The sequence below is a fragment of the Polyodon spathula genome, chromosome 58 (assembly GCF_017654505.1).
Source record: "Polyodon spathula isolate WHYD16114869_AA chromosome 58, ASM1765450v1, whole genome shotgun sequence".
Classification (NCBI taxonomy): Eukaryota; Metazoa; Chordata; class Actinopteri; order Acipenseriformes; family Polyodontidae; genus Polyodon; species Polyodon spathula.
Window position 1 is genome coordinate 200,254 of NC_054591.1, and position 25,000 is coordinate 225,253.

A 25,000-nucleotide genomic window follows, 5' to 3' on the forward strand; every position below is an offset into this window, starting at 1 on the left:
TGGGGACGCCGGGTTCTGGAGTGGCAGAGGGGTGAGGGTTATCTGCTGGTTCCCCCCTACCATCTGGCCCACATTTTGCAGAGTGATGTTGACATTCTGCCCTGGGACCGGACTCCGGCTCATGATGATCTGGTAGTTGGGGGACTGAGGGGCAGAGGGGCTGGCGGACGGAGCGAAAGAGGTCACCGGTGATTGAGGAAGGTTTGTGGGCTGCTGTTGTTGCTCTTCTGCCTCAGTACCTGTGAAAGACTTGGATCTCTGAAGCTGGCGCTGCACATTCTGGGACCCACTTCCATGGTGCATTATCCCAAGTTCTTGTACTACACGGCTACCTAGGGGGGAAAAACAGGGGATACAATAAATGTTAAAAAGAATTCTGCCAGATTTACACCTTAATGATGCATGACAAATTTTAAAGGAAAGCAAGAGTTGAAAAAAGTAATAATAATTATAATACAATAAAATTAGGTATCTGCTAGTTGCAAAAAACATGTTTTGTGTCCCTGTTCTGTGTTTTGTCTGTGCATGTGAGAGTGCACCTGTGAGGTGGGGGGAGTGTGATCCACTAGTAACCCCAGTGTGCTTGTGATTGTTGTCCTCTAAATGGTACATGTTTTCACAGGGTTTTGTGTATAAAGGGACAGCTTAAATGCTGCTGTGTTCTGACCCTTGCTGAATATTCAGCTGTTTCGTGAACGAGATCTTGCTGAAGTCATCTGGCTCCTTATTTTCACTCAATGTTACAACATATTACCACCAAATGCCTTTTCATCAATGTTTCTTCTTGTGTTTATAGTGCTGACAGCCAGAGCAAAGTTTCAATACTATAAGACAAAATAAGCACGTACCAATCCCTCCCCAAAAAAACTGATGTGCATTTATAACAATCGGTTAAATTTAAAAGTATATTTTGCAATGTTAAACTGTAATACAGTGTTTCTGTTAAGGCATCTGTAAATAACAACAAAAACAGCACGCACCCATTGGCGCTGTTAAAACTATATTCCGATTTCTGACAGCTGCAAAACTAGATGAAAGACATATATATAATATATTATATATATAATATATATATATATATATATATATATATATTCTTCTTAGGCATCCGTCAGATGTACTAGAGCGCTGTCAGACCACCAATGAAAACAGAGTGACAGTTCTACGACTAGTGCTAGTAATATATACAGTACTGGTAAACGACAACGTTAGTTACACTGTGCACGCTGCTAGGCCTTATCAAGACAGGTTGAAAGACAGTTAGTATATAACCGTTATGCCACTATCAATGAATACATTAGATTGCTCATGTGACATCAAAGATGCAAGCGTTCCTGTTTTCTTTCTGCACCGCTCAAATACCCCCAATTTTGGGATCGCGAATAGGGTCAGACGCGCGCCTCTCCAACTGCGTTCCATTGCGCTCCGACACGATAACAACACAGCCTCCCTCCTCCTGCACTTACCACGAACAAAGCTCCGGGAGGTGGTGCATCCACACCTACACCTTTCCTAAAACATCAAAGAAATCAAATGTTGTACTCCGGAGCTGGTAAACCGGAACCTAACCCGGTAAACCTTAAAAGACAACCGAAAAAATACACTCCTTCGGCCAACAAAGCCTCTCAAGCGCCTTGTCTTTCTGTTGCTACAAAAACCGGAAGTACTTTCTGACTTTATTCTGGGAACTACGTCATTCTGGTACGTCCTCATGATAGCCAATCACATTCAAACGTTGATATTCTCGGCCCAATCACACACTAGCAGGGAATGGATGTGATGTGCATCGAGTCTTTGTTTCGGACTGGGAATAATGCAATAAACATTTCGATTAATAAGAAAAGCGTTAATCCTAGGTGAAAGACAGCTACGGTCTTGACAACTATATGCTGGCATTTGAGAACAGCTAGACTGACACGCTGTCACTGAAGCACATTTTACTGAATGTTTTTGTAATTTGGTATATACAGTATTGTAAATAATATTACAAAAAACAGTGTCTTTACATAGTTAGAATGATATAAAATAAATGTAAGACACATTATAAAAAGAAAATGGTAAGCATACAAATTAAATAAACAAGCCACTACCAAATGAGCAAACAACAGGGCATCACGCTGGCTGGCACTGTATAAAAACAGATTCAAGCCAAGTTCCTATTAAAAAGGGCTGCTGATGTGAAAACTATTTAAGAAAAGTACATTTTGTTTTCTAAACTTTTCTTTAAAATGTTTGACTGAGCAGGCACTGGCACACACAGGGTTAATATGTAATACCATTATGAATGTTTTTGGTAGAGAAGGACTCATTCGTGAATATGAACATTTGTGAGTTTTCTGATTTAGTTAATAATTGGGATATGTTCTTATGACTGACCACTTCAAAATATAATGATTGACAAACAATTGCACAAGCCAGTCGGCTTTTTATCTGAACTGCATACAAAAGGCAAGGCAGACAAAAATATTATCATGATTCCAGTGTACTTTATTAAGAAATATATGAGCAATAGTTTACAGCATTTATTTAGATATGACATTGGGGGAACACCTTATTGCATATTTAGCCCTTTTTGTTTACATGAAAAATGCAGGGGTCTTACTTCTTTTTTAGTTAGAAGGGGGAAAAATATGACTAAATACAGTTTATACAGTTTGTGTTGGACGTGGGTTTTATTTTTATTTTTATATTTATCAAAATTAATACATCCAAGAAGATTGTATTTCTTGATACATTTTCACTCAACACATGACCATTGCTGCTAAACATTCTGAAATCGGAGAAAAGCATTCATGTTGTGATCATACGTCATACAGACATGTCCAGTCAGCCTTCATACTGTATCAACAAAACTACGGACTTGCAGCAGCCAGCTTCAATCCTAAAATGTATTCACATGACTGCTAGTTACACTCTTTATTACAGTGCTTGAGTGATGGGTAAAAGTAAAGCATGTTAACATTAGGAAGACCTGATTTATTTAAATGATCGAATTATTACAAAAGACAGTATCTTTAGATGCACAGGAGTATTTATATGTGCTCATTTCCATCCATGCAATTCCCCAGCATTAGTACATGTAACTTACAACTAGTTTTCATGTTTACACATTTCTTTTCGCTTTCCAGATTGGATCTAAAAGTAAGTTTGAGAGTTTCATTGAGATGGCCATAATGGTACAGTGCCTGTATATTACCTTGCAAACACACACTAACTACCTCTCCATCTCGCCTGGTTATAATAGTAATAATAATAAAATAACCAATTCAAAATGCTTAAAATAATTCTGTTGATGCAGCAACAAAAGAAAATAAAAGCCATCATATTCTGCAATGGCAGACGTCCTGTTGAAATGAAGAGAAAAACGCCTTTCAGATACAACCTGCTGTCGATCCTTTACATCTGTCAAAGGAGCGATTCAGATCTCCTTTCGCATTCTTTTGGTGATGAATACCAAAAAAAAAAGAACTACATCTGGGTTCCCTGGGTTGAAGGGTAATAATGCTGTGCAGGGAATGATTTTCAATCCAGACGCAGCATCTTTACTACCAGTCAGGGGAAGACGGTGTCTGCAGCACAGCGGTGTTCTTTCAATCAGAGTCATTATTACCATCATCCTCATCGTCCTGGAAGAAATTAATACAAACCAAAAATAACACCATTTAACACATTGAAAAAAATAATACTTCATAAAAAAATACTGAACCAGATTTGTGTTATCAACTGTGTAAGGTCAAGTGTTAAATGTATCTGTTCCTATCAGTATCACTTAACAAAATTAGAAAGTTTTTGACCTTGCAGAAGCAGTAAGGTGTAGGGTTTGCACTGGTTCAAACAAAGAATGAGAACTGGACCCATTCTGAACAGCAGATGCAATCCTGAAAAAAATAATTGTACCTGGGCTTTAGCAGACTGATTCCCAGATGCTGTGGCTTCGAAGTCATGGATCGGCAGGGTGCCTAGCCAGTTCACCATGGACTTCTCCTCAATTTCAGTCTGGATGATTGTGGGGTAGATGTGTTGTTCTTTAAAAGCAGCAATCTTGTCCTCCTCCTCCACCCAGTCCAGGGGTTCATGGAGCCCATCGCTTCCGAAGCGCATGTTATACTTTTCGAAATGGACCCGCTCCAGAACCAAGCCCAGCCCTGGCGCTTTGGGAATATCCACCTTCTCCTGCCCCCAGCTCCTTTCTATGATGGAATCGTCCGCGTAGCCTTTCAATACCGCGATGACCAGGCCAATCATCTTCCTGATCTGGTGCATCATGAAGCTCTGACCTTTCACCTTGATGACGGCGAACTCCATTCCCTGCCGGGAGAAGGGTTCCTCCAGGTACATCTCCATGATGTAGCGCTTGGCACTGGGGTCCCGGGGCGCCTTCTGGGAGGTGAAGTTGTGGAAATTGTGCGTTCCTTTGTAGCAGGAGAAGAGCACGTTGGCTCTCTCCAGGGTCTCCTTGTTGAGCCGGTACTCTTGGTCCTGCTTGTCGCTGTCCTTGTGTGCGAAGGAGAAGGTGGGCAGCATGTAGGAGTAGGTCCTCGCGTCACACTTGTTCTTGGAGTTAAAGCCACCAGTTACCCTTTTGAGCCCTAAAAGCACAAACAAAAGGCAAAATTGTAATTTAACCGAGTATGGGAGGCTGTGTAAGATGAGAGTGTTCCCAGTGTGTCTATGGGCAGATAAACATGAAAAACGTATACTTAAAATCAGTGCAATTGATAAGACCAGTTTTTTTTTCCCCTTACCTAAAATTCTGATTTGAGCAGGTAGCTGTCCATTGATCTTTTCCATTACATCATCAATGAGCCAAAGTTTAAGAGATACAACCTGACCAGCTGCAGAAACTCCCTGTTAAGACATTTTACTGCTTACAAATTTGTCAAAAAAACAATTTAATTAAGCATTGGTAATAGTATTATTTATATAAATTATCGAGGTTCATATTCCACTTCATACTAATATCTGAATTTTCATCTTTCGGATGAGGCGTAAATCCGAGGTCCTATTGTAAGTGACGCCGCATATAATGCACAGTTCACAGCCTACCTCTAAAGAGCTTTGTGATGGTGGTCCACTAAGAAAGGCGCTATATAAAAATAAAGACATTATATTACTACTATTAAAATTACATTAAATTAAACACATGTAGACATTTTGGAAATCATGCTGGGATATCTGGAGGAAAAAAAAAGTTTGAAATTGAATTCTTCAACTACTACTACCATGAATTAATTAGTATCTTACGTACAAAGCTGAAATCAGTACAATCGAAGACAGATTTTGTTTTTGTTGCTGTACCTTATCAGTCCTTGCGCATCTTTGGAAAGACATCTTCTTCATTTCAGTGCCATGGTTCTCTGGAATGCAGCCTGACTTGACGAGCGCATGAACTAAATCGTCTTCGATTGTCTTGAACTGGGATGAGCCCAAATTTCTCTGGTAGAGCAATAAAAACATGAAACGCATATGGATTTAGCAATACATCAGCTGGATTCGATTGGGCAGGGCTGCTAACTACCCAGATAAGATACCACCACTCTCCAACTCTGCTGTGTAGAAAGGGAGTGACTGAAGTTCACACAATCCATGTGAAACAAATAAAGTGACTTATCAAAATAAGCAGAGTGAAGAAACAGATTTTCCACATACAGAATATTGCAATGGATCCCACTGCATTAGTCTGTCCAGGGCAGTGTAGTGCTACAGTTTGACATATATAGAAGTACACTTGGCTCCTTAGTTTTAATGGCTTGTTTTTAACAGAAGTAATGCATACCTGCATGCCGTGATAGCCTTTCCCTGAATATGCCATAAGCAGAACCACCTTCCTTTTGGGAAGTTTCTTTTGCTCCTCCTCGCTGGGCTCCTCGGCGCTCGCCTTGAATCTTTTCACTACTTTCCCGTTCTCTGCCGGTTCACTCTTCCCTTCCACGCCTCTCTTCAGCGGCTCACTCCCCCTCGCGGGGAGCGCTTTCAAACACTGCTCTTCACTCATTCTGGAGGACATGCTTAACAGACAGCCGCTCTTACTTCTATCACACCAACCTGCCGAAAAAGAAAGATGAGAAACGTCCTTCACATTTACTAGGGCTGGACAAACCCTGAAACAGTAGCTTGCCCATACACTCCCAACAGGGTATGAGGTCACTTGGGCAGCGAGTATGGTATTTACTTCATGCAAGGAGTCTGCCTACTGTTTAAATTGATCTGGATGGATACGAGATGCCTCCTCACTGATGATGCCCCTGCTGAAGTCTGCTCTTCTAAACCCACAGAGCAATGAAACTAGTCAGGACGCATCAAACGTAAGCATCACAATTGTTAGAATAGGACCACAGGTTACAGATGGCTTCAAATATCTATAATAATGCAGCTGTACTCAAAAGTATTGACAGTCTTTAATGCAAAATTATCTGATACTATTACTACTATGGAAATGTGCACATGTATGTACTATAAACTTGTAGTTTTCAATTAGGCTAAGAAGAATTCATACTTTTTAAAACAAAGCATTGAAACTAAACATTTAAACTTTTTTTTTATTTGTATAACTTAAAAATAACAATAAATACCATAAAGCATAAAAACAAACAAATGATAAATGTTTTGCTTTAATATTTTGATAAACAGCACGAATGTGGAGTATTTACATTAAATAGATAAAATAATCAGCATCACTGTATATAAAGAAATTACAATCTTTTTTTTTTTTGCTAGTATAAAAGCATTAATTACAATTAGTTTAACTTCACTGCCCAATTATTTGAATGTAATTACTGATGCTACATCTCAGTCTCAACATGCATTTTAATGTATTTAAAAAGTCACCCGTTTCTGCATAACAGTAACACACAGATTACATTTAAAAGAAGGCCAGTGTAACATGCAAAAATCAGTGTAGTGCAGTTATGAACATTAGAGCTGCGAGGATCGAACTAGATCATAGCAAGACTTACCTGGGACACACAAAAAATGACGTCTTGCTAATTTACTCACACCTAGACTTAATTTGAGCATTTCTTTTAAAAAAAAAAAACATTAAAACCAATGAAATGCCAGTAACACCAGTAGTATTCAGCTACTGGTATTTCACATTGCAGCAAGCGTTATACAAAGTGACTCCTATTATCTGTAGGTTACAACTTTGTTTTCGTTAAACAAAAAAAAGTACTTAGTAAATAAACGGTTTACATAACTGCAATATTTAAATCATGATGCCAAGTTATTACAAAACAGTTTTAAAAATTCTACTGCAGGTGCTAACCCCCCACGCACAAAAACGGGACATGTTCTCTACACCGAACTATCCGCAGTGGAAGACATTGTAATGTATTGCTAGTTTATTCGGAATAACGCAGCATTCGGCAACTTCAGAAATGATCTTTTTACCCGTCAACATGCAGCGCCAAGCCTTGGAATCGCCTTTCCTTCCTGCTCAATAAACCCACGTGGCCCGCTTCACTGACGACCTCTGACCTTCAAAGCGCATCGCGACGGCAGAGGACGCTGAACCGGGGAAAAAACGTAACAGAGGACGCCAAAAGGCGCCATATTGGTCACGGCAATTGAACAAAGCTGCCTGCAAAGCGATGAATTCTCCTTTACAAGATACAGTACAATACACACTGTATTTTTGTCAGCTGACGAATGTACCTTGTTTGCATGACGCAGATTATACATTAATTGTTACAGTATTTTTATTGTCTTTATATTTTTAGTTCTACTGTACAAATCCCGACAAATTTCTGTTGTCAATATTATCATTGCGTCCGCCACAGTGAGCTAGCACGTAGACATAGAAGCTATGTAGTTTCTGCTACTAGCAAAGATAGCATACAACCCACAACGCATGCTATCCTTTGAACCAAAGTCGGTCACAATGGCTTCTTACAGAATGTTCATTCATGAGTTAGGTCATACTGATGTCATAATTCGAAATATAGGTTTGAAGCGGTTGAACTAACAGAGGTATGAAGATGTGAGCAATAGAGTCATTGTATTTTTTTCTTATCCAGTCCTTTTAATGTGAATAATTTTATATGGATGTCTGAATCACACAGATTCTGCACAGTATGTGCCTTTGGCTGTCCATATTGGGAGGTGTATTATTTCTAAGCCTGACAACAGGTAAGTCTTAATTGATTTTAGAAGCAACATTTTATTCTATTAAATCACAAAATGACAGAACAGAAAGTGTTTTTAATGGGTTTTTATTTCATAAAGACATTATTATTATTATTATTTATTTATTTATTTATTGTTGATGATGTTGTAAGCACATTATCTAAAAACTGCTTTTCACAGAAAATACACACAACTCTGTCTACTAAACCATTTTCTTTTCTTTATTTTTTAGCTGTTAATATTAAAAACATTATGCTTCAAAAAAACAATCTTGATGTGAAAGAAGGGGAAATGTTTGCAATTCCATGCAGATTCTGGACAGAAACTCCAGCAAAGCCTAATGATGTCAGACTAGCATGGGAGTACGCCATGCTGCGAAACAACGCTTTCCTCCCCGTTTACCAGGTGGCTGACGCTGTCCTGGAGTCCGTCCCAACACCAAACCCGTTCCGCGGCAGAGCCCACATGATCATAGCCACGATCCCCGAAGGGGACTGTTCACTCATCGTCAACCCAGCGCTTGCCAGTGACACTGGACGATTCAAGCTGAACATATATAGTGACGGTGCTAAAAAAACTTCCAGAGTAGTTCAAGTTTATGTCAGAAGCCAATTTCACGGTAAAAAAAAATTCTAATATAGTACTTACAGTGCTTATAATATATGTATTCACACTTAAGCTAAAAACCATGAGTTATATACGGTACAGAATGTACAATATAAAGTGTTCAGGGAGCTATAAGGAAGAAACTCCTGGCTCTTGACAACTGAAACAGTGTACTTAACTGAAAGGAGTTCTGAAACCCAGGACTGGGAGCAGGACTAGTGTGAATCTCTGATACGCACTAGTAGTGCATGATAGAGCCTCCCGAGCAATTTTCACAGTAATGCCTTGATCTTGCAACTTTAGGAACTGGCCTGAGTTTTCCAAGAGGAGCTGAACCAGCACCAGAGCCCCCGACAGCAGCAGCAGAGGCTCCACCTCCCCCCGAGTACGCCCCAGATCCAGCCCTGCGAGCTCATAACCCCCAGCCCCCACCGAAGGTAGGTGGTGGTGCCGTTGATAAAGATGACAACAGCTGCATGGGCATTGCCGAAGTGGACAGCGGCATTATTGAAACAGCCAAGGTGATCAGAGCCATCCTGAAAAAGACTGGGCTCACTTTGGAGATGTTTGTGTACGCAGTGGGAAGTTTATGCGGAATTCTCTTCATCGGAAACATAATTACTCTCATGATGTGGTAAGTACCATATTGCCAGTTGGCTTTCGTTTGGAAAGATACGCTTTTTAAACATGGTTCAGAATTGCTCCCTGTAAATGAGATGTAGAACCACAGTGATTCTATTCTGCTTAAATAGCTTTAAACAAAAACTAATCGAATAAGAGTTGAGGTGCTGTATGTAATGAACTGAAGTCTTGTGATGGGGATTTGTTTTTAACTCTTTCTGTTACCAATTGTACAGGAGCTGCAGTACAAGCAGTAAGGAGGAAATATCCGAAGAAGAATCTCTACTGGGAGACTGATTGACTTGTACTGCTCATTGCACCAGCCAAGAACATTCTGTATTTGAGGCTGTATCAAATACTGATATTATTGATTTTATGGGACATTCTGGAGCTTTGCAACACCTCTCCCATGTTAGAGTCACTAATCATCGAAGAATGGTACGCCTGCCTCCAGAACAGTAAGCGCTTTGCAGACGAATCGCTCGTATAATCAGTGCCTGCCCATGGTAGCCCTTCACCCCACGCACATATTCCTGCTGACTTAAAGTTGTTTGAGGTATATCCACACTTACTGTGGCTTATCTAGCCAACTGAATTCTGGTAGAAGCACAGACCAAGCACTGGGGCACTTCTGAAGCCCACATGCCATTGTTAATTAGTTTTCAGTGTTAGCATCCCCAAGTTATACAATGCAGAATGAAGACCCCCTCTCATAGTGTCCCATAAATTTGCAATATGAAAGAATGAAGCTACCCTGCCCCCCACCCTCCTATCACCCCCTTCCCATAATACTTTACCCTTTATTTTTGTGCACAGCTGAACAACCCTTTACCGTAGCAGTACACTGTTCAGAACTCTTTGTGGGATTCGTCTAGTGGTCTTACAGCAAAAATGAAAAAACATTACACATCATTACTCATACATGACTAAATTATTTTATGTTCCAAATGTTGATCACTGCATCGAAAACTAGAAGTAACAGAATAAAAGCAAGCAGCTTGAGCCAATGGCAACTACAGTATCGGTTGTGTGTAATCATGCCGTCATAATGACATTCTGAAATGCATGCTTGGTGATCTCACAATTACGTCATAATCCAACAATACAATAGATAGCAACGGATGTGCTTCTAAATAAAAGAGGACAATGATGCGAGGAACAGAGTTGTGCATTTACTACATTCTTTTTCAACATGTTCAAGCAATCATTTCTACATGGATGGCTTTATTATAATTTCTATATAACATGTCCCTTTGGACAACTGTATCGGGGATATTATTACTATTAAGCCTGGTAATAGGTAATTTTACTATACTGGATAATGTTGTATTGATTAAGATTCCCATTGCAGATATACTATGATCAGAGTTACACAATGCATAATAAATATATAAGATCCTCCAACTTTAACTGATAGAAAAAAAAACAGGAACCATGAAGGAAGATACAATGTGGCAGGAAATGCAGTTTCTACAAGATGAAATTGGACACCAGAAGTCTTGAATTAAACCCAAGCATGATGCCTAGAGAGCGGAGAGCTGGCAGCCTGCAACTGGGAGGTGGTGACCTTTTACCAGGGCAAGGAACCAACAAACAGGAGCTTCCCAGGAGAGACACGACTGCCGTATCTATGCAGCTGCCAGGCTCAACACGACTCATGCTTTTAAATTGCAATCATGCGTTAAACATGCAGGATACACAAATCCACACAAATCCACATTGAAACATTAATTCATCAGTAGTAAGTATTCAATAGCAATGGATGACCACTGCAGTGAGCATGCACACTAATTTTGCAGTTTACCATATTATGCATTTCCTTTGTTTTACCAAGGTTTTGACAATGCTGCATACCCTAGTGTACCATTAAAAAAATAAAAAAAAAAACGTTCTTAAAGGCTAAATCCTGCTGTTAGTACACTTTATTACTTAAATTGTATTGTGTACATGGTTTGTAACAGATGTGAAGATGAGGCTTGAAAGAGGAGGCTGAATATTTGATAAGACGCCATGCCCTTTTCATGAAGCTTGGCTCTGGCTGTGTTAGGTGCATGCTGAATTAATATTAAAAAATATCAACGCTTCAAGAGATCCCAGTCAACCACCAGCTGTCGCTGTTGCCCCAAGTAAAGATAATATATTTTCTGACATGCAACTTATAAAGTATGGCCAGAACTGATGAGGACAGAGGCTGCATCACAAGCATATTTATCCTTCTTCTCACCAATTCAAAGCTGCTCAACCCTGTCCGATAGGTTGTGTGTGTGTCAGCTGCCTAGTCCCTGGAGCATGGGTTTAAGCTTCCAGAAAGAAGTTGATTCTGTTGTGAGCAGCTTGAGGTGGAAGCACAGGAGTCATGGCTTGTTTAACAAACACAGACAGCAACCCTCCTTAGCCAGGCCCATCTCTCCGACAACAGACTGCCTCTCCCCTGGCACCACTGTAATCTTCTATCCCAGGATATCAGTCTTACACATTCATTTCACTGAGACTTGCTCTCGTGGAGTGCCAGTAATATTCTGGTATTTGCAGAATGTGTGTGTGGTTCCAGTTTTAATTGAGGTTCATTATTGCCATGCGGCATAAGGCCTTGTTAGAACAGATTTATATTCTTCTTGTTTCAGGGAGTTGTTTTCCTGGTATAATATTCTGTTTTTTATTCAGCTATACCCAGAGGTAAATAGTTTTTATAGATGATCCTGGGCCACCAATAATCACCCAATATTTAAACTACCTTTAAGAATTTGTATTTAGAACAAAATTGAAACTAACGTAATGTATGTCATTGTAGATATTAACCATACAGTTGCTCCAGAACTATTTAATCAATTTATTTTCAGTTCTAGGATCATCACAGCAGTTACTGTGAATCACAATTAAAAATAATCAAGAAGTTTCTAGCCCCCAAACTTTTCACTGCAAAATGAAAAGCAGTACATAGCAATTCTCTCTTTGTTGCTGTCTGTATCATACTGGTGTACGGTCTCATTAACTTGCAGTGCGAGTAGTTGTACGGAGGTATTTTTTAAATGCACATGCGCAGTACAGCTTATCCAAGATGGGTCTACAGTCAGATAATAAAATGGTCTCTACTCTCTGATCTCAAACTCTACCATTGAATGTTGAGACTGGTACTGACGCAGAGTAAGACAGACCATTGCGTGAAACAGTTCAATACAGTTGGCTCTCACTCATTTCCATTACATACACATTGCATTAATAGTTAAAGAAAAACATAGCATACGAAAATTACAGGCTTGTAATATTTTGTACACCACTGGACCTAATCTGCACTAAGAATGCATACAAAATAGCAAGCGAGATTACCAAAGTTATTTACTCCAACATCGTTATTAGAAAATGTGTCCAAAATAAATAAATAAAATAAAATAAAAACCAACTAGTATTCTAAAACAAACCAGAAGCTTTTTGAGACTACTAATGAAGCCTGTAAATGAATAGCCAGCACAGATGTTTAATTAGCTGGAGATTTCTGCAGACTGCTAGGAAGGTGTCCTAGGAATTCAGTACGTCATCCCGGGGCACTACGTGCCAGCACTATACATTGAGCACAAGTTAGATAAATCAGGATACAATATTACTGCAGCAAGATGCACAATGTGAATTTGTTGTAAATAATACAGCAGTAACATTCTTAGTGTTTCCTATTGGATGAATAGAGGATTTCTAAAGAGAGTTTAAACTTTTAACACACTTTCCGTTCTATGGCTCCATTAGAGATTTCTGAATTTCTGGAGAACTGTAATTCTTCATTCAATTCAGCATTAAAGAATATTTCAATATATTTTTATGAATCTCGAAAGAATAGCAGAACAAGAAAAAAAAACATTAATTTCAAAAGAATACATCTCAATCTTTTCACAAAACTGTGAACTCACACTGAAGCCATTTGCTATTTCATAGTACAAACTTGCTAAACAAATCATTTAGAACATAAGAACATGTACAAATGAGATGCTATTCAGCCCATATAAGCTCCTCTGGTTCATTGCAGCAGATTGATCTCAACACTTTGTAAAGTTGGGTCTTAAAGGATCCAAGTGATTCTGCCTCTGCAACATGACTAGGCAGCCCATTCCATACCCTCACCACTCTGTGAAGAAGTGTCTCGTTCCCTCTGTCCAAAGTCTATTTCCACTTAATTTCCAACTGTGTCCTCTGGTCCTGGTTTCTTTGCTGTGCTTAAAGTATTGGTTAGGGTTAACTACGTCAACCCCTTTTACAATTTTAAAAGACTTCAAATCACCCCCCCCCCCTTTAATTCAGGGATTATACTGCTGGTCCGGTGGAGCAGTGGTTCTCAAAACTTTTTGGACCTCGCCCCCCTTCCTCTTGTCTGTGGTACTTGATGACCCCCCCCCCCCCCCCCCCCAAGATACAGTCTGCACCCCCCAGTTTGAGAACCACTGCACTAGAGGGTAATCAATGCTATATGAGCCCTTAAGATTATTATGATATGAACCACAGACCCAGAAAAAGATGCACAACAGCCCTCTGATTGTTAAATTACATTTTAAACTTTATTTGTGTTGCAGTTCAAAGCAAAAAAAAGGAGTACATCAGAGAATGAAATGAGAATTTAAAAAAAAACACATAAAAAAAATTGTCAAGCTTTGTTTCGAAGGATACATAACACCCATGACATTACAAACCTGAACACACACACACATATTATATATATATATATATATATATATATATATATATATATATATATATATATATATATATATATATGTTTTTTTTAGCATTCCTTATATCTATAAAGCAATAAATACTCATTTACAGAACTTATTTACAAGCTAGGGGTTAGATAAAATATTTGCTGATAGATAATATAGCAAAACAAAAGTCTTATCTATAAAGCACGGTAGCAAATTTTCAAGTATTATGAAAACAATATACATTGGTTTGGTGAATTGTAAACCACATACACAGCAGTACATGTTAAATGTGGGCTTCCTCGTTTCATTCATTTTCATCAACACTTGGAAAGGAATAATGCTGGGCAGAATTCCAATGCCTTCATTTATAATCCAGTTTTAATCCTGGAACTCATCATTCACAACTCCACTCACCAACCAAGCATTTCAACTGGCAATTCATTCACTTCAAACAAATACAAATTCTGAACCTGAATTTCCCTTGTGTGACCTGTGGCCACAGTTTTCACCCAATTGCATCAGACTGGTGTAGCCAGTGTACATGAACAGCTGATATTTCAGTAACAAATAAAACTGACAAATACACCTAGTGCAGAAAATGCATGCATGGCCTCTTTTCACTTAGGTTAAACTGTGATCTAGGAAAAATGTATATTAACTCACTATTTTCTTTTCCAAGAATACGGTTTGCCCAGCAAACACACACTCTTACCACAAATGCATAATTATTTAAAATCCACTGCTGTTTCCTCCAACACACATGCAAATCTAAGCATACACTCAAAACCTAAAAATCACTCGCGCAAAAAAACAAAAAATACATGACTACAAGCAAACACCCACATTATATATACTGCTTTCAAAAGTTTAGTTTACACTGTCAAAAAAAGTAATTAATAAAAAAAACACGCACGTGCGTTGCCACACCCAAACAAAGATAAAACTTGGAAAAAATAACACACACAAAATGTGTTCCAAGTTCAGCTAAAAACAAACACCGCAGCTTTTCTGTGTCTGCTGGTAACATTAACATGTCAATGAACAGTACCAATTTATTTACTAGTAGTGCAACAAAACACGAGGGGCAGAGCATGGTTAGTGACACAAGACGCCTGCATTTGGATCCTGCTTATACACCACTGCATGCAGAAACAGAGACTGTGGCCGAGCACCAGTTTGGGAAATGACTTTGGGCTGAGCAGTAGGTCCTTGCAGATCTCAGGTCATGCATAGTAGGAAAAAGACTTTCTTCAGACATTTGAGGGGAGAAGGGGGAGAGGCAGAAAAACCCTCAACTGATTGACCTCATCTGCAGACAACAGAACCAGTTTTTTTTTTTTTTTTTTTTTTTTTTGCAGTAAGAGGAAGGGACAAGCAGGTGAAAAAAAAAAAAAAAAAAAAAAAATAAAAAAAAAGTTAAAAATCAGTAATATTTTAATTGCTTATAAAGTCTCCCAATACTGTAGTACAAGGCCCACAGTCAGCCTGTATTTTGGTAAGATGTTCAAACCAGCATCTGCTCGGTTTCATTCTAAACTTCTTTCCCATGCGTTTTCTTAACTCGGAAACATATCTGGAGGTACAGAACTAGCATTAAAGTGCTGGCATTAAAGTACTCTTGTGTGTCAATTCCGCAGGCAACATGAAACATCAAAGCAGGGTGGAACATCATGTTTTAAGTTGAGTTCATACAGGAAATGGACTTTCTCTGTCCAGCAAAAGGGATTTCTAATGGATCAGTGGTTCCCAGCTCCGGTCCTGGGGACCCCCTGTGTCTGCTGGTTTTCATTCCAACTGAGCTCTCAGTTACTTAACTAGACCCTTAACTGAACTGACACTTTGCTTAATTAGACCTTTTTAATTGTTTTCAGCTCTTAAACAGTTGCAGACTTCAAAGTTAGCTATAACAATTTATAAGTAACTTGAACTCTGCAACTGTTTAAGAGCTGAAAACAATTACAAATCTCTAATTACGCAAATTATCAGTTAATTAAGGGTCTAGTTCAGTAATTGAGAGCTCAGTTGGAATGAAAACCAGCAGACACAGGGGGTCCCCAGGACCAGGGTTAAGAGCCACTGCATTGCAGACAAAGCAAAACACAAGCTTCAAATTCTTTGATTAAAACGTGATTTTGCAATGCTAGCTTCTACTTGGTGTTTGAAATGGTCCGCTTCAGACTGATACCCAGCACCGGCACAGGCACTGGGATACTGTAACGAATTAGTCTTACACTGGAACATGAATCATTTGCTCCTACAGTCCGTCTTGTTGAATCTTAACGCTATTTGTTAACTATGTTATCCCATAAAGCAAGTAGATTTTGTTATCAAGTCTTGGCTTTCCCTATATATATATATATATATTTTTTTTTACTTATAAATTATTATTATTATTATTTTTTTTTTTTTTCTTTAAAACCAACCTAAAAGTTTTTTTTTTTTTCTTTCAATTTTAAGGGGTTACATTACATTTCTCAAGGTTTATTTAATTTCCCCCTCTTCCCCACAAACAGAAGAAACCAGATTTACTTATTTGAAGGGGACTGGTTTTTTAAAACAAAACAAAAAAAAACACAACTAAGAGAAGCAAACAAAAGCCTCCCAACCCTTCCAACAGGAAACAGTCCCAACAGCGGCTTTCAACATAACCGTTTCTTTCAAGTCAGAAACTCAAACTAGCTGGACTCCCAACACAGTAGTGTAGAGAGGAAAAAGTGTTAGAAGTGCTTCAGGGCAGCGTTTGATATAGAACAACCACAAAAAAAAAAAAGTGAAAGAGAGCCAGACAGCCTGACACAGACAGAACGTCAGTGTACTAATTGGTCTCTCATCCAGTAACTGGCCTTTTGTTTAAAACGTATTAAATGCTGGCAGCATTTAAACTCTGGCAGCAAATCCACGCTTTGGTTGAGGATGTTCATGATATATTCACTACAGTTCCACTGAGAGACAGGAAATAAAGCTGAGAAGAGTAGCCTTCTTGAGTATCTTCTTAAAATTCTGTTAGAAGTACCCCAACCCCCACGTCTGTTTTCATGTCCGCTGCTTTACCAGTTAACACTCTACGCTAAACCTTTATATTATGTATTTATTGGTAATGGTCAGTGCTGTCGACATGGAAACAGAACATCAGCTGTGGGGCCTTCATGCACAGGGCTGCAAATCAGCACCACTTTCTTCCTTTGACGAAGCCCAACTTCCAAGCTGCTCAGGTAGGCAAATCTCTGAGGAGGTTGTGCCCTTTCCGAAAGAACAGGTCAAAGTGATTTCGTCTCCAACACGCAGAAGAGGATTGTATTGACATCAAAACCAGCTTGGAGAAAAAGCAAGCTTGAAGAGAAAGACAGCGAGAAGTAGTTGACAGAGAGAGAGAGGAGAGATTGCCTTGTGTCCTGTGGCAGGCACGTAGCTGGGGCCAAAGGTTGTACAAAATGTTCTGGTCAGTGGTGCAGGAAGTCATCAAGCACAGAGTCCTGACTGCAGTGCAGAAAGTCTTCTTTCAATACACAGCTTGCCTAGAGAGAGAGAGAGAGAGAGAGAGAGAGAGAAATGCTTAAGTATCACACAGTAACCTGCCTCAGGAACAAACAGCAGCTGTGTTGTTGTTTATGACCTCTACATGTTAAGCCGTTCGTGACAGTGTAATCTGCACTTGTCAGATAACAGGACTCTCTCCCTCAGTGTGTTTAACCTGGGCTTATTCAAAATCAAGGCTTTTCCACTGACTGAGTAAAAGCTTCACACAAAATCAATGTCAGAAAGCTTTAGAAGCTATGCATGGTTTGAACACACCCACAGATATTAAATCAGGACTGGCATCACTGAAGTCTCAGAACTGTAGAGAGGAGAGATCCCAGGGAAACCGTCTACTGAGCTGGGTACCTGAACCTCAAAAGAGAAGTCTCTAAACTAGTTGAAAACTACTTACAACTCCTAACAAACTGTTACCATTATACATATGAAATCAATCTCCTGCTTTTCTGCTGTTGTCAAACAATAATCTATTTACACGTCATTTTTATTGCCTTTAGAAACCAACACAGGGAATTCCTACAGTGGTCAACTTCTTTTTTTATTTTGCATTTTCTTTTCACAACGGTCACTCACATTTGCTGATGTTTTCCACATCGGCCTGCTCATTAATGATGAGAGACAGCCCCTCCATCAACAGCAGAGCCTTGTGGTATCTCTGTACCGACGCCTCGCCATGGTGGAACATCTCATCCAGAGCAGCTGACTGAATCTGTCACCATAGCAACAAACACCATCACAAAAACTCTGGGTCTGCGCCTTTCACATAAAACAAACTCCTGTGGAAAACCACTGGCGTGCAACGCTCGTGCACAAAGATCGAAGTGACATTTCTGAGATTGTGCGATACATGAACAATTCAAAAAGGGACTGAACCCCCACTAACCAATTAGAAAAACACTGCGACACCAACCTCCACGCCACTGGCTAGTGTATTTTTATATGTAAAAGTATGCTGCATAAATACGACAGTGGCATTTAGATCAGTCACTGTTAAAATTAATTGAAAATACCACATCTAAAATCTCAGTACTGTGCTTGATTTTTACACACTAGTGTTCATTTTACATGGCTGCTCATTACTCCTCGTTGATCTAATTATACATTCATTAAGCCATCATTAAAACTTGCAACAGTGGGTGTGAATATCGGAGCATTGGCTGTATAATTAAAGGAGGTCAATATGAAATGCAGCTGTACCATGTGGACGGTGTGGTTGTAGATGAGCTTATCTGCGGTGATGCTGTTGATCCGATCCATCAGCTTCTGCTTGTCGTAGAAGAACCTCTGCAGGCGGGCGCTGAGGGAGCGGCAGGATGACACGCTCGACTTGTACAGCTCGTTCAGCTTCTTTACCACTGCGCAGAGAGGGAGACCCCCCCGTCAGCACACACACCCACCCAGGTCTCTCTCTCCCAGGACGGAGAGACCCCCCGTCAGCACACCCACCAACCCAGGAACTCGCCCGACACGCAAAGTGGATGTCAAAGTGGGTAATACACTGCTGTGTTAACAGGCCAGGATAATGAATCTTAAGAAAAAGTTCAATGGAGCAAAACTTTCAGCAAGGCTCCCCTGTTACAAATCACAAGAGAGCACTGAGGGATGGGTATTGGGGATATATAGGATTCCATCTGTTTTTCAGCTCTATTATAAGTGAATCGTTATTAGTGTTTTATTGAGATGTCTCCTGACCTTGCTTGACAGTGGTGGAGGGACAGAGCTTTCCTTGTTTGATGCTTTCCATGGCTGTGTGCAGAGAGGCAGAGAGAAGCTCTGTGGTCTTCATATACAGGACCAGCTGCTCTGCGTAACTGTCAGGAAAGAAAACAGATAGAACCGGGGGTGAAGGACTGCTTCTCACTATCTTCAGATCAATGCTAATAGTTTATTTTGTTAAACATGTCCCAGCTTTCTAGGGCTGCAGCTAGCTAGGGTTGTGCGCTCCTCACCTCCACTCCCTGCTCAGGAGGCTGATCTGGTCAGCCACCATGCTCTCCTGCAACTGGAAGGATGATGTCACCGAGCTGCCCCCCTCCATGACCATGCCCTTGGTGGCAGCGATCTCCATCACGCACTGAACGAAGGCCAGCGTGAAGCGCAGGCTCCTCAGAGTCTCTGTGTGTTCCTGCTGCAAGGGGAGAGGAAGAGGAGGGTTACCCATTGGGGTCCACTCAATGGATCTTCTACAACCCTGCAGCCCTGCTAAGAAAGCCTTTCTACTGAAATACTTCAACAGCATCTTAGTGTTTCAACACACATACTTAACACCACTAGTATTGAAGGACCAACTTTCTCTAGTGCCAGCTCCCCTGCATGTTAAAATCATCTGGATATTAAAGAGCCCAATAAGATTAGTAGTCCTTGAAAGTTCAAGAGAAGTTCTAACATTATTTAGAGAATGAAAGTGTATTTAATACCACCCATTTAGATCAACTTATTGGTCTGGTGTCCACTACTGATTTCACAAGACATTTTTTTTTCAAAGGAAGATTGGTGCTCGCTGCAACCAGCAGTGTTAAACAATTGGCTTTGTTTCCAACTAATCAGTTCAAAATAAAAATCGGTCCTGAAGTATCCTGGCTGATCAACACTGTTAGTCCTTAACATGAATACAGAGCACACTGCTCTCTGTGGACTTTGTTTCTCTTTACACTGATATGAGCAGATCCCACTCAAATGCCAATCTTTAGAGGAAAGAATGGGAGGTTTCTGTTGAGCTAGAAGGCAGAGCTCTCATTGTTCAACATACAAACACAGAGAGCAGCTGGCTGTCCGAAGCCTGAAAGCCAGGGATGAGAGTGACCAAGGGCTTGGGTCAGCTAAAATCCTGCATCCCAGCGGGATCCACCTACCTATTTTTTGCTTTTGTCATTGCAACAAAATACACTAATTTACCAAGACATGACAATTCCTTTCAGCACAGTTATCCTCAGATTAATTCATCTTACATAGCAAATGATTTCCTGGATGGGGGGAAAAAAAAGGAACGTTTTGCTCCACTTTTAGGTTAAGCTAATTAGGAAGTTTAGCACTTGGTAGGGGTTGCCGAGGGCCCAGGCGCTGTACAGACTCGTCATACCTGGGGGAAGAAAAAGCAAGACACCAGGGCCTCTGCAATCCCTACACTGCAGTTATAAGTCCCCCTACCCCTGTCTACCTCTGAATCCAGCCCAACCACCACCCACTGAAGATTTCCCTTTCTACTGCTGAATCCAGCTTCATGCTCTTTGCAGTGGTAATTAGATGTCGTTTTTCTTAATAATGACAAGAAAGGGTAATAGATTACAAAATGCTGACCACGATTCCTAGCTTCACCCGCTCACCTCCATCAGGGTCTCCTCAGGAAGCTCCGGGGCTTCGAAGGTCACCGCACCCTCTAGACTGGCCGCCACAGGGTCACTGAAGCCATACCGGAGACCGGAAGGACCCTCACAGCCATCTGCACATGTGCCTGTCAGGAACTGTCTGCCACTGAAGGACCCTCCTGAACTCAAAGAGCTAGAGGAGCCAACTGTACAAATAAATAAATAAACAAACAAACAAATAAATAAATAAAAAGCACATTTTTAAATGAAACAAAGCAAGCCGGTTTGCAGGCAGTAACTTTACCCACTTATTTTGTAAAGAACCGCCTTTTTAGATCTGATTTTCACGATTAAACTGCGAGAGCCAAAAAGTGAAATGTTCTGCTACTCCCATTAATTAGTATTTAAAATTAGTTCTGTTAATAAAATAGAAATGTATAAAAATAGACTTTTCCCTTTCACACTACACCTTTAAATCAATGCAGGTTACCTGAGAACATTCTGGTCCTGTTTGTCTGTGGAGGGGTGCTGCCGCTGGGAGGGGACCCCACAGTGAACACCACAGGAGCCGGGCAGCCAGATCCCACCACCATCGCACCAGAGTGCAGGTCTGCACCATCTCCACTAGGGGGTGCTATGGGGAACACAATGCCAGACAGATACATATAAAATTGAAAACAACAACAACAACAACAAAAATATTAACAAGCTAAAACAAACTCTTGGTAACTTCAGTAAGGGCTGTATTGGTCTTAAAAAGGTTGATCTAAAATTCAATTGTCTTGAAGGCATATGAAAGGATTGGGCTGCTTAGACAATCATTTTTGGTTTTATGTAACCAGCTGGGGTTTCCGTTACAGCAATCACCACAAAGATAATAATATGACAGCAGGCCGATTGCATCCAACACACGAAGCTGCAGCTGCCATACCTGTTGTATCCATCGGCCTCTCTGTGTTCAGACTCTCGCGGCTGCCACCATCCAGCACCTGCCCACCGAAGGCTGCTTTCAACATCATTTCAGACAGCTTCCCCGCAGAGAGAGACCTAAGAGGCAGGCAGGGCAGGCAGGTTACAGTACTACCACGCACAGCAGCACGTGCCTGCTTTCACTGCTTTGACCTGAAGGCAGTAATTCTTTGGACGGACAAGATAACTAAAAAGAGTGAACTGCTGTTCAGTACATGGCGATGATAGCTGACAAAGCTGCCTGGCATTCAGCAACAATGTACAGCATCTGCATGTGGAGTGGGTCACAATGATCCCAATTAGAAATACTGCTTAATTTTAGGAACTCCACCCTAGGAACTGTTTTCCACCCTCATGTATTATATCCTATTATGATACAACTATACAAGCAGTGCAAACTAAGCTTTAAAATACAATTAAATTAAAAAGCACTAATTAGGATCAACCACAAAACAACTTCTTAGGATCAACCACAAAAGGAGCAGCATTATCTCCACCAATTCAACTCCCTTTCAAAACTAAGAAGTCTAGTCTGCTTTCAGCAAACCGTACCTGCCAAAGGCTCCTTTGTTCTCCTCCACGGGCCTCATGCATGGGCCGGTCTGCTGGCAGAAAGGCTGGCCCAACTCCTTCAGATCCGGGATGGTTCTGTTGCGTGTCGGGGTGAGGACCAGGCCCTGCTGGGCCAGTAAGGTGACCAGGTTCTGGGAGCTGGTGGGTTTGGGGAACTCAAACGGAGGCATGGCCTGTTGAGGGAAGACACAGCAGACCTGTTATTCACCTGGGCTCAGCAACAGGGACCCATATAATTTGTTCAAATATGTTATATCTGTCTATAACACAATATTTTAGCTCAGAAGCTAAAGTTCTAATTCTTGAGTGCTTTTATTTCTTGGTCTGTTAAGCTGTGGTTGGAATGCTCACCTTGGTGGGGGAGCCCAGGATGGTTGGCAGGGGACTCCTGTGCACGAGTTCAGAGAGTTTGGGAGAGGAGCGCAGCTGGCGGCCGGACTGCAGTGAGGGGACCTGCTGGGGCTGGCTGCACTGCCGGTGCACTACAGGGTCCGAGTGCTGCTTCTTTATCTTCTGCCTGCAGGAGTTTGCACCACTCTCCAACAAGTTGGGGGCGCTGTGAAGCCGGGAGCCCATGCCGTGCTGAGGCAGGTGCTCTGGTACTGTCAGGCCTGCATAAATACAACAAACAAGGTCATGAAATGTAGATGTAAATTAGTGACTAGACGATAAAAACAAACGTCTTTGGGGAATATCTGACTGATAGTCACAGCAAGAAAGAAATAGATACTTTGCATGCAAGCAGGTTCCTTGACCGAGAAGATGGTTAAGTGCTCTCAGCATGTCAGCAGCGTGCGCTCATTTCACTGAACCGAGCTTCATGCATTATCACATCTCTTCTGGCATCGCAATATTTCCCTGGAGAGCAATGCACAGATTTTAAAAGAGCAGCAAGCCCTTGGATTGGGACCAAAGCTGCAGAGCTCTCCGTCTAAATCAGGGTGATGAAGAGGAATCACTTCTTTAGGTTACTCAAATGCATTAAGCTTGCTTACAACTGCAATCAGGTTATGTCCAAATCTATTCTCTTAGCTTCTAATGTGAACAAATTGATTCATCACACAGCAACTACCATGTGTGTGTGTGTGTGTCAACGAGGCCAAATCAGTGAAAATCATCTGCAGAGGAGAACTAAAAACGACAAAAATAATTTAAATCAGTGGAACCACTGAATATAGGTATTGAACTGCAATTCTGATTAAAGCCTGCTCACCTCCACCCTGTAGCCTACTCCGAGTCTCTGATCCCAGGGGAAAGGTCTGGCCAGGCACCTCCGGGATGGTGCCAACTTTAAAGAAAATACATTTAAAACTGAAATTACAATTATTGTATTTCACTACAAAACCGCCCAGATGTAGAGATTGCATAGCTGTAAAAAAAACACAGACTGCATCCGTAAATCAAGGTTTTCACACCTAAAAATGGTCAGAGTGTGTCACTGGACTGGAAGGAAGCAGAGGCTCTAAATTAAATGAGAGGAGATCAGTCAAAGCAGACAGAGAGCTTGCTGTGGCTTCGTCATAACAAATCATCCTGATCTCATGAACGCAGCTAATTAAAACGTTCATTGAAGCACACAGCAGAAACTATGAATTCTAAACATCTTGAAGAGTCCTGGGCCAGCCAGGACTAAGTGCAGGTGTGTGATGGGATGCTCCTACCTTGAGGGGACGGCTGATACGGTTTGGAGCCTCCAGCTGAGAGTCTGCGGGAGCTGAAGGCTGTCCCGTGATCTCCTGGGATGGGTGGCGAGGTCCCGCTCCTCCCGAATCCCAAGGGGCTAGCACTGCTGGACTTTCGCACTGGTGGTCCGGATCTGGACAATAGGAGGACAGAGATATCTATTAACAAAATGACACAGATCCCCAGCTACAAGACCTTGCTAATTTACCAAATGGTAAAATACCATTTCTTTTTGTACTTTAGAGTACAAAAACGAGATGTCATATCTCCAGGAAATGAAAAAAGCTGCCACCTTCTGGAGGCTCACCTGGGGGAGACGTGCTGGCTGGGGCAATGCAGGTTCTGCTCGATGCGCTGGTAGTTGTGAATCTGAGTCGGAACCGGGATCGGTACTGACTGTCCATAGTTACTGGCTGAAAACTCAACCGGCCTCCTGCAACCAAACCAAAGTAAAATAACCCTGACCCCTCATGGATTTCAAGACAACTGAATTTACTATTAAACTGGACTGAGCCTTCTGCTCAGGAATAGCATTATTTCCCAGCAGAGCGAGCACAAAGATTTTAAAAGAGCACCAAGCTGCACGGAAACCCTCTGGACTGGGAGCAAAGCTGCAGAGCTCTCAAGGGCTGAGTCAACGCCATTTAAAGCACGCTTAAAAACTACAGTAAGTTTTGTCTGAATCAATTTTGCCAGTTAGCATTAGACGAACCTGATGTGTCACACTGACTATGCATGTCTGTGTGTCAAGAAGATTCTATAAATCGTTGTCCCAGTGCAGCAAGAGCAACTTGTGGTTGTAATTATATTAAATAAAAAATCCTGGAAAGAATACAGAGTAAAAGGTACAGAGACAGTAACTGTGAAAAAGGCAGGGTCTGTAGTGCTTGGTGGAAGATT

At 41.0% G+C, this 25,000-nt stretch overlaps 3 protein-coding genes across 4 annotated transcripts in view; 1 reads left to right on the forward strand and 2 right to left on the reverse strand.

Moving 5' to 3' along the window:
• Positions 1-2,476: 2,476 nt before the first annotated feature.
• On the reverse strand, positions 2,477-7,485 carry LOC121307774 (tRNA pseudouridine synthase A-like). 2 transcript variants are annotated; one of them, XM_041240053.1, is made up of 6 exons: positions 7,390-7,485; positions 5,777-6,045; positions 5,299-5,436; positions 4,746-4,848; positions 3,898-4,589; positions 2,477-3,626 (listed from the first exon to the last, which is right to left on the reverse strand). In XM_041240053.1, the coding sequence occupies exons 1-6, from the start codon at positions 7,397-7,399 to the stop codon at positions 3,591-3,593; spliced, it is 1,248 nt and encodes a 415-aa protein (XP_041095987.1). In that variant the 5' UTR covers positions 7,400-7,485; the 3' UTR covers positions 2,477-3,590. The 2 variants fall into 2 exon arrangements, with proteins under 2 accessions (XP_041095987.1, XP_041095986.1); XM_041240052.1 differs by lacking the exon at positions 7,390-7,485 and adding an exon at positions 6,957-7,382.
• A 56-nt stretch (positions 7,486-7,541) lies between these two features.
• On the forward strand, positions 7,542-11,121 carry LOC121307775. The gene is made up of 4 exons (XM_041240054.1): positions 7,542-8,127; positions 8,357-8,743; positions 9,034-9,364; positions 9,588-11,121. Exons 1-4 carry the CDS (start codon positions 8,073-8,075, stop codon positions 9,646-9,648), a joined length of 834 nt encoding a protein of 277 aa, XP_041095988.1. The 5' UTR covers positions 7,542-8,072; the 3' UTR covers positions 9,649-11,121.
• Positions 11,122-16,602: 5,481 nt separating this feature from the next.
• Positions 16,603-25,000, reverse strand: part of LOC121307708 (serine/threonine-protein kinase ULK1-like) — a 12,351-nt gene continuing 3,953 nt past the window's right edge. Inside the window, exons 12-24 of the mRNA XM_041239961.1 lie at positions 24,408-24,567; positions 24,079-24,233; positions 23,631-23,705; positions 22,769-23,028; positions 22,397-22,590; positions 21,807-21,922; positions 21,366-21,509; positions 20,894-21,081; positions 19,520-19,698; positions 19,263-19,381; positions 18,768-18,925; positions 18,144-18,279; positions 16,603-17,551 (exon numbers count right to left, since the gene is read on the reverse strand). Of these exons, the coding sequence (XP_041095895.1) occupies positions 17,496-17,551; positions 18,144-18,279; positions 18,768-18,925; positions 19,263-19,381; positions 19,520-19,698; positions 20,894-21,081; positions 21,366-21,509; positions 21,807-21,922; positions 22,397-22,590; positions 22,769-23,028; positions 23,631-23,705; positions 24,079-24,233; positions 24,408-24,567 (1,940 nt within the window). The 3' untranslated portion in view covers positions 16,603-17,495. The remainder of the gene's footprint in view (positions 17,552-18,143; positions 18,280-18,767; positions 18,926-19,262; positions 19,382-19,519; positions 19,699-20,893; positions 21,082-21,365; positions 21,510-21,806; positions 21,923-22,396; positions 22,591-22,768; positions 23,029-23,630; positions 23,706-24,078; positions 24,234-24,407; positions 24,568-25,000) is intronic.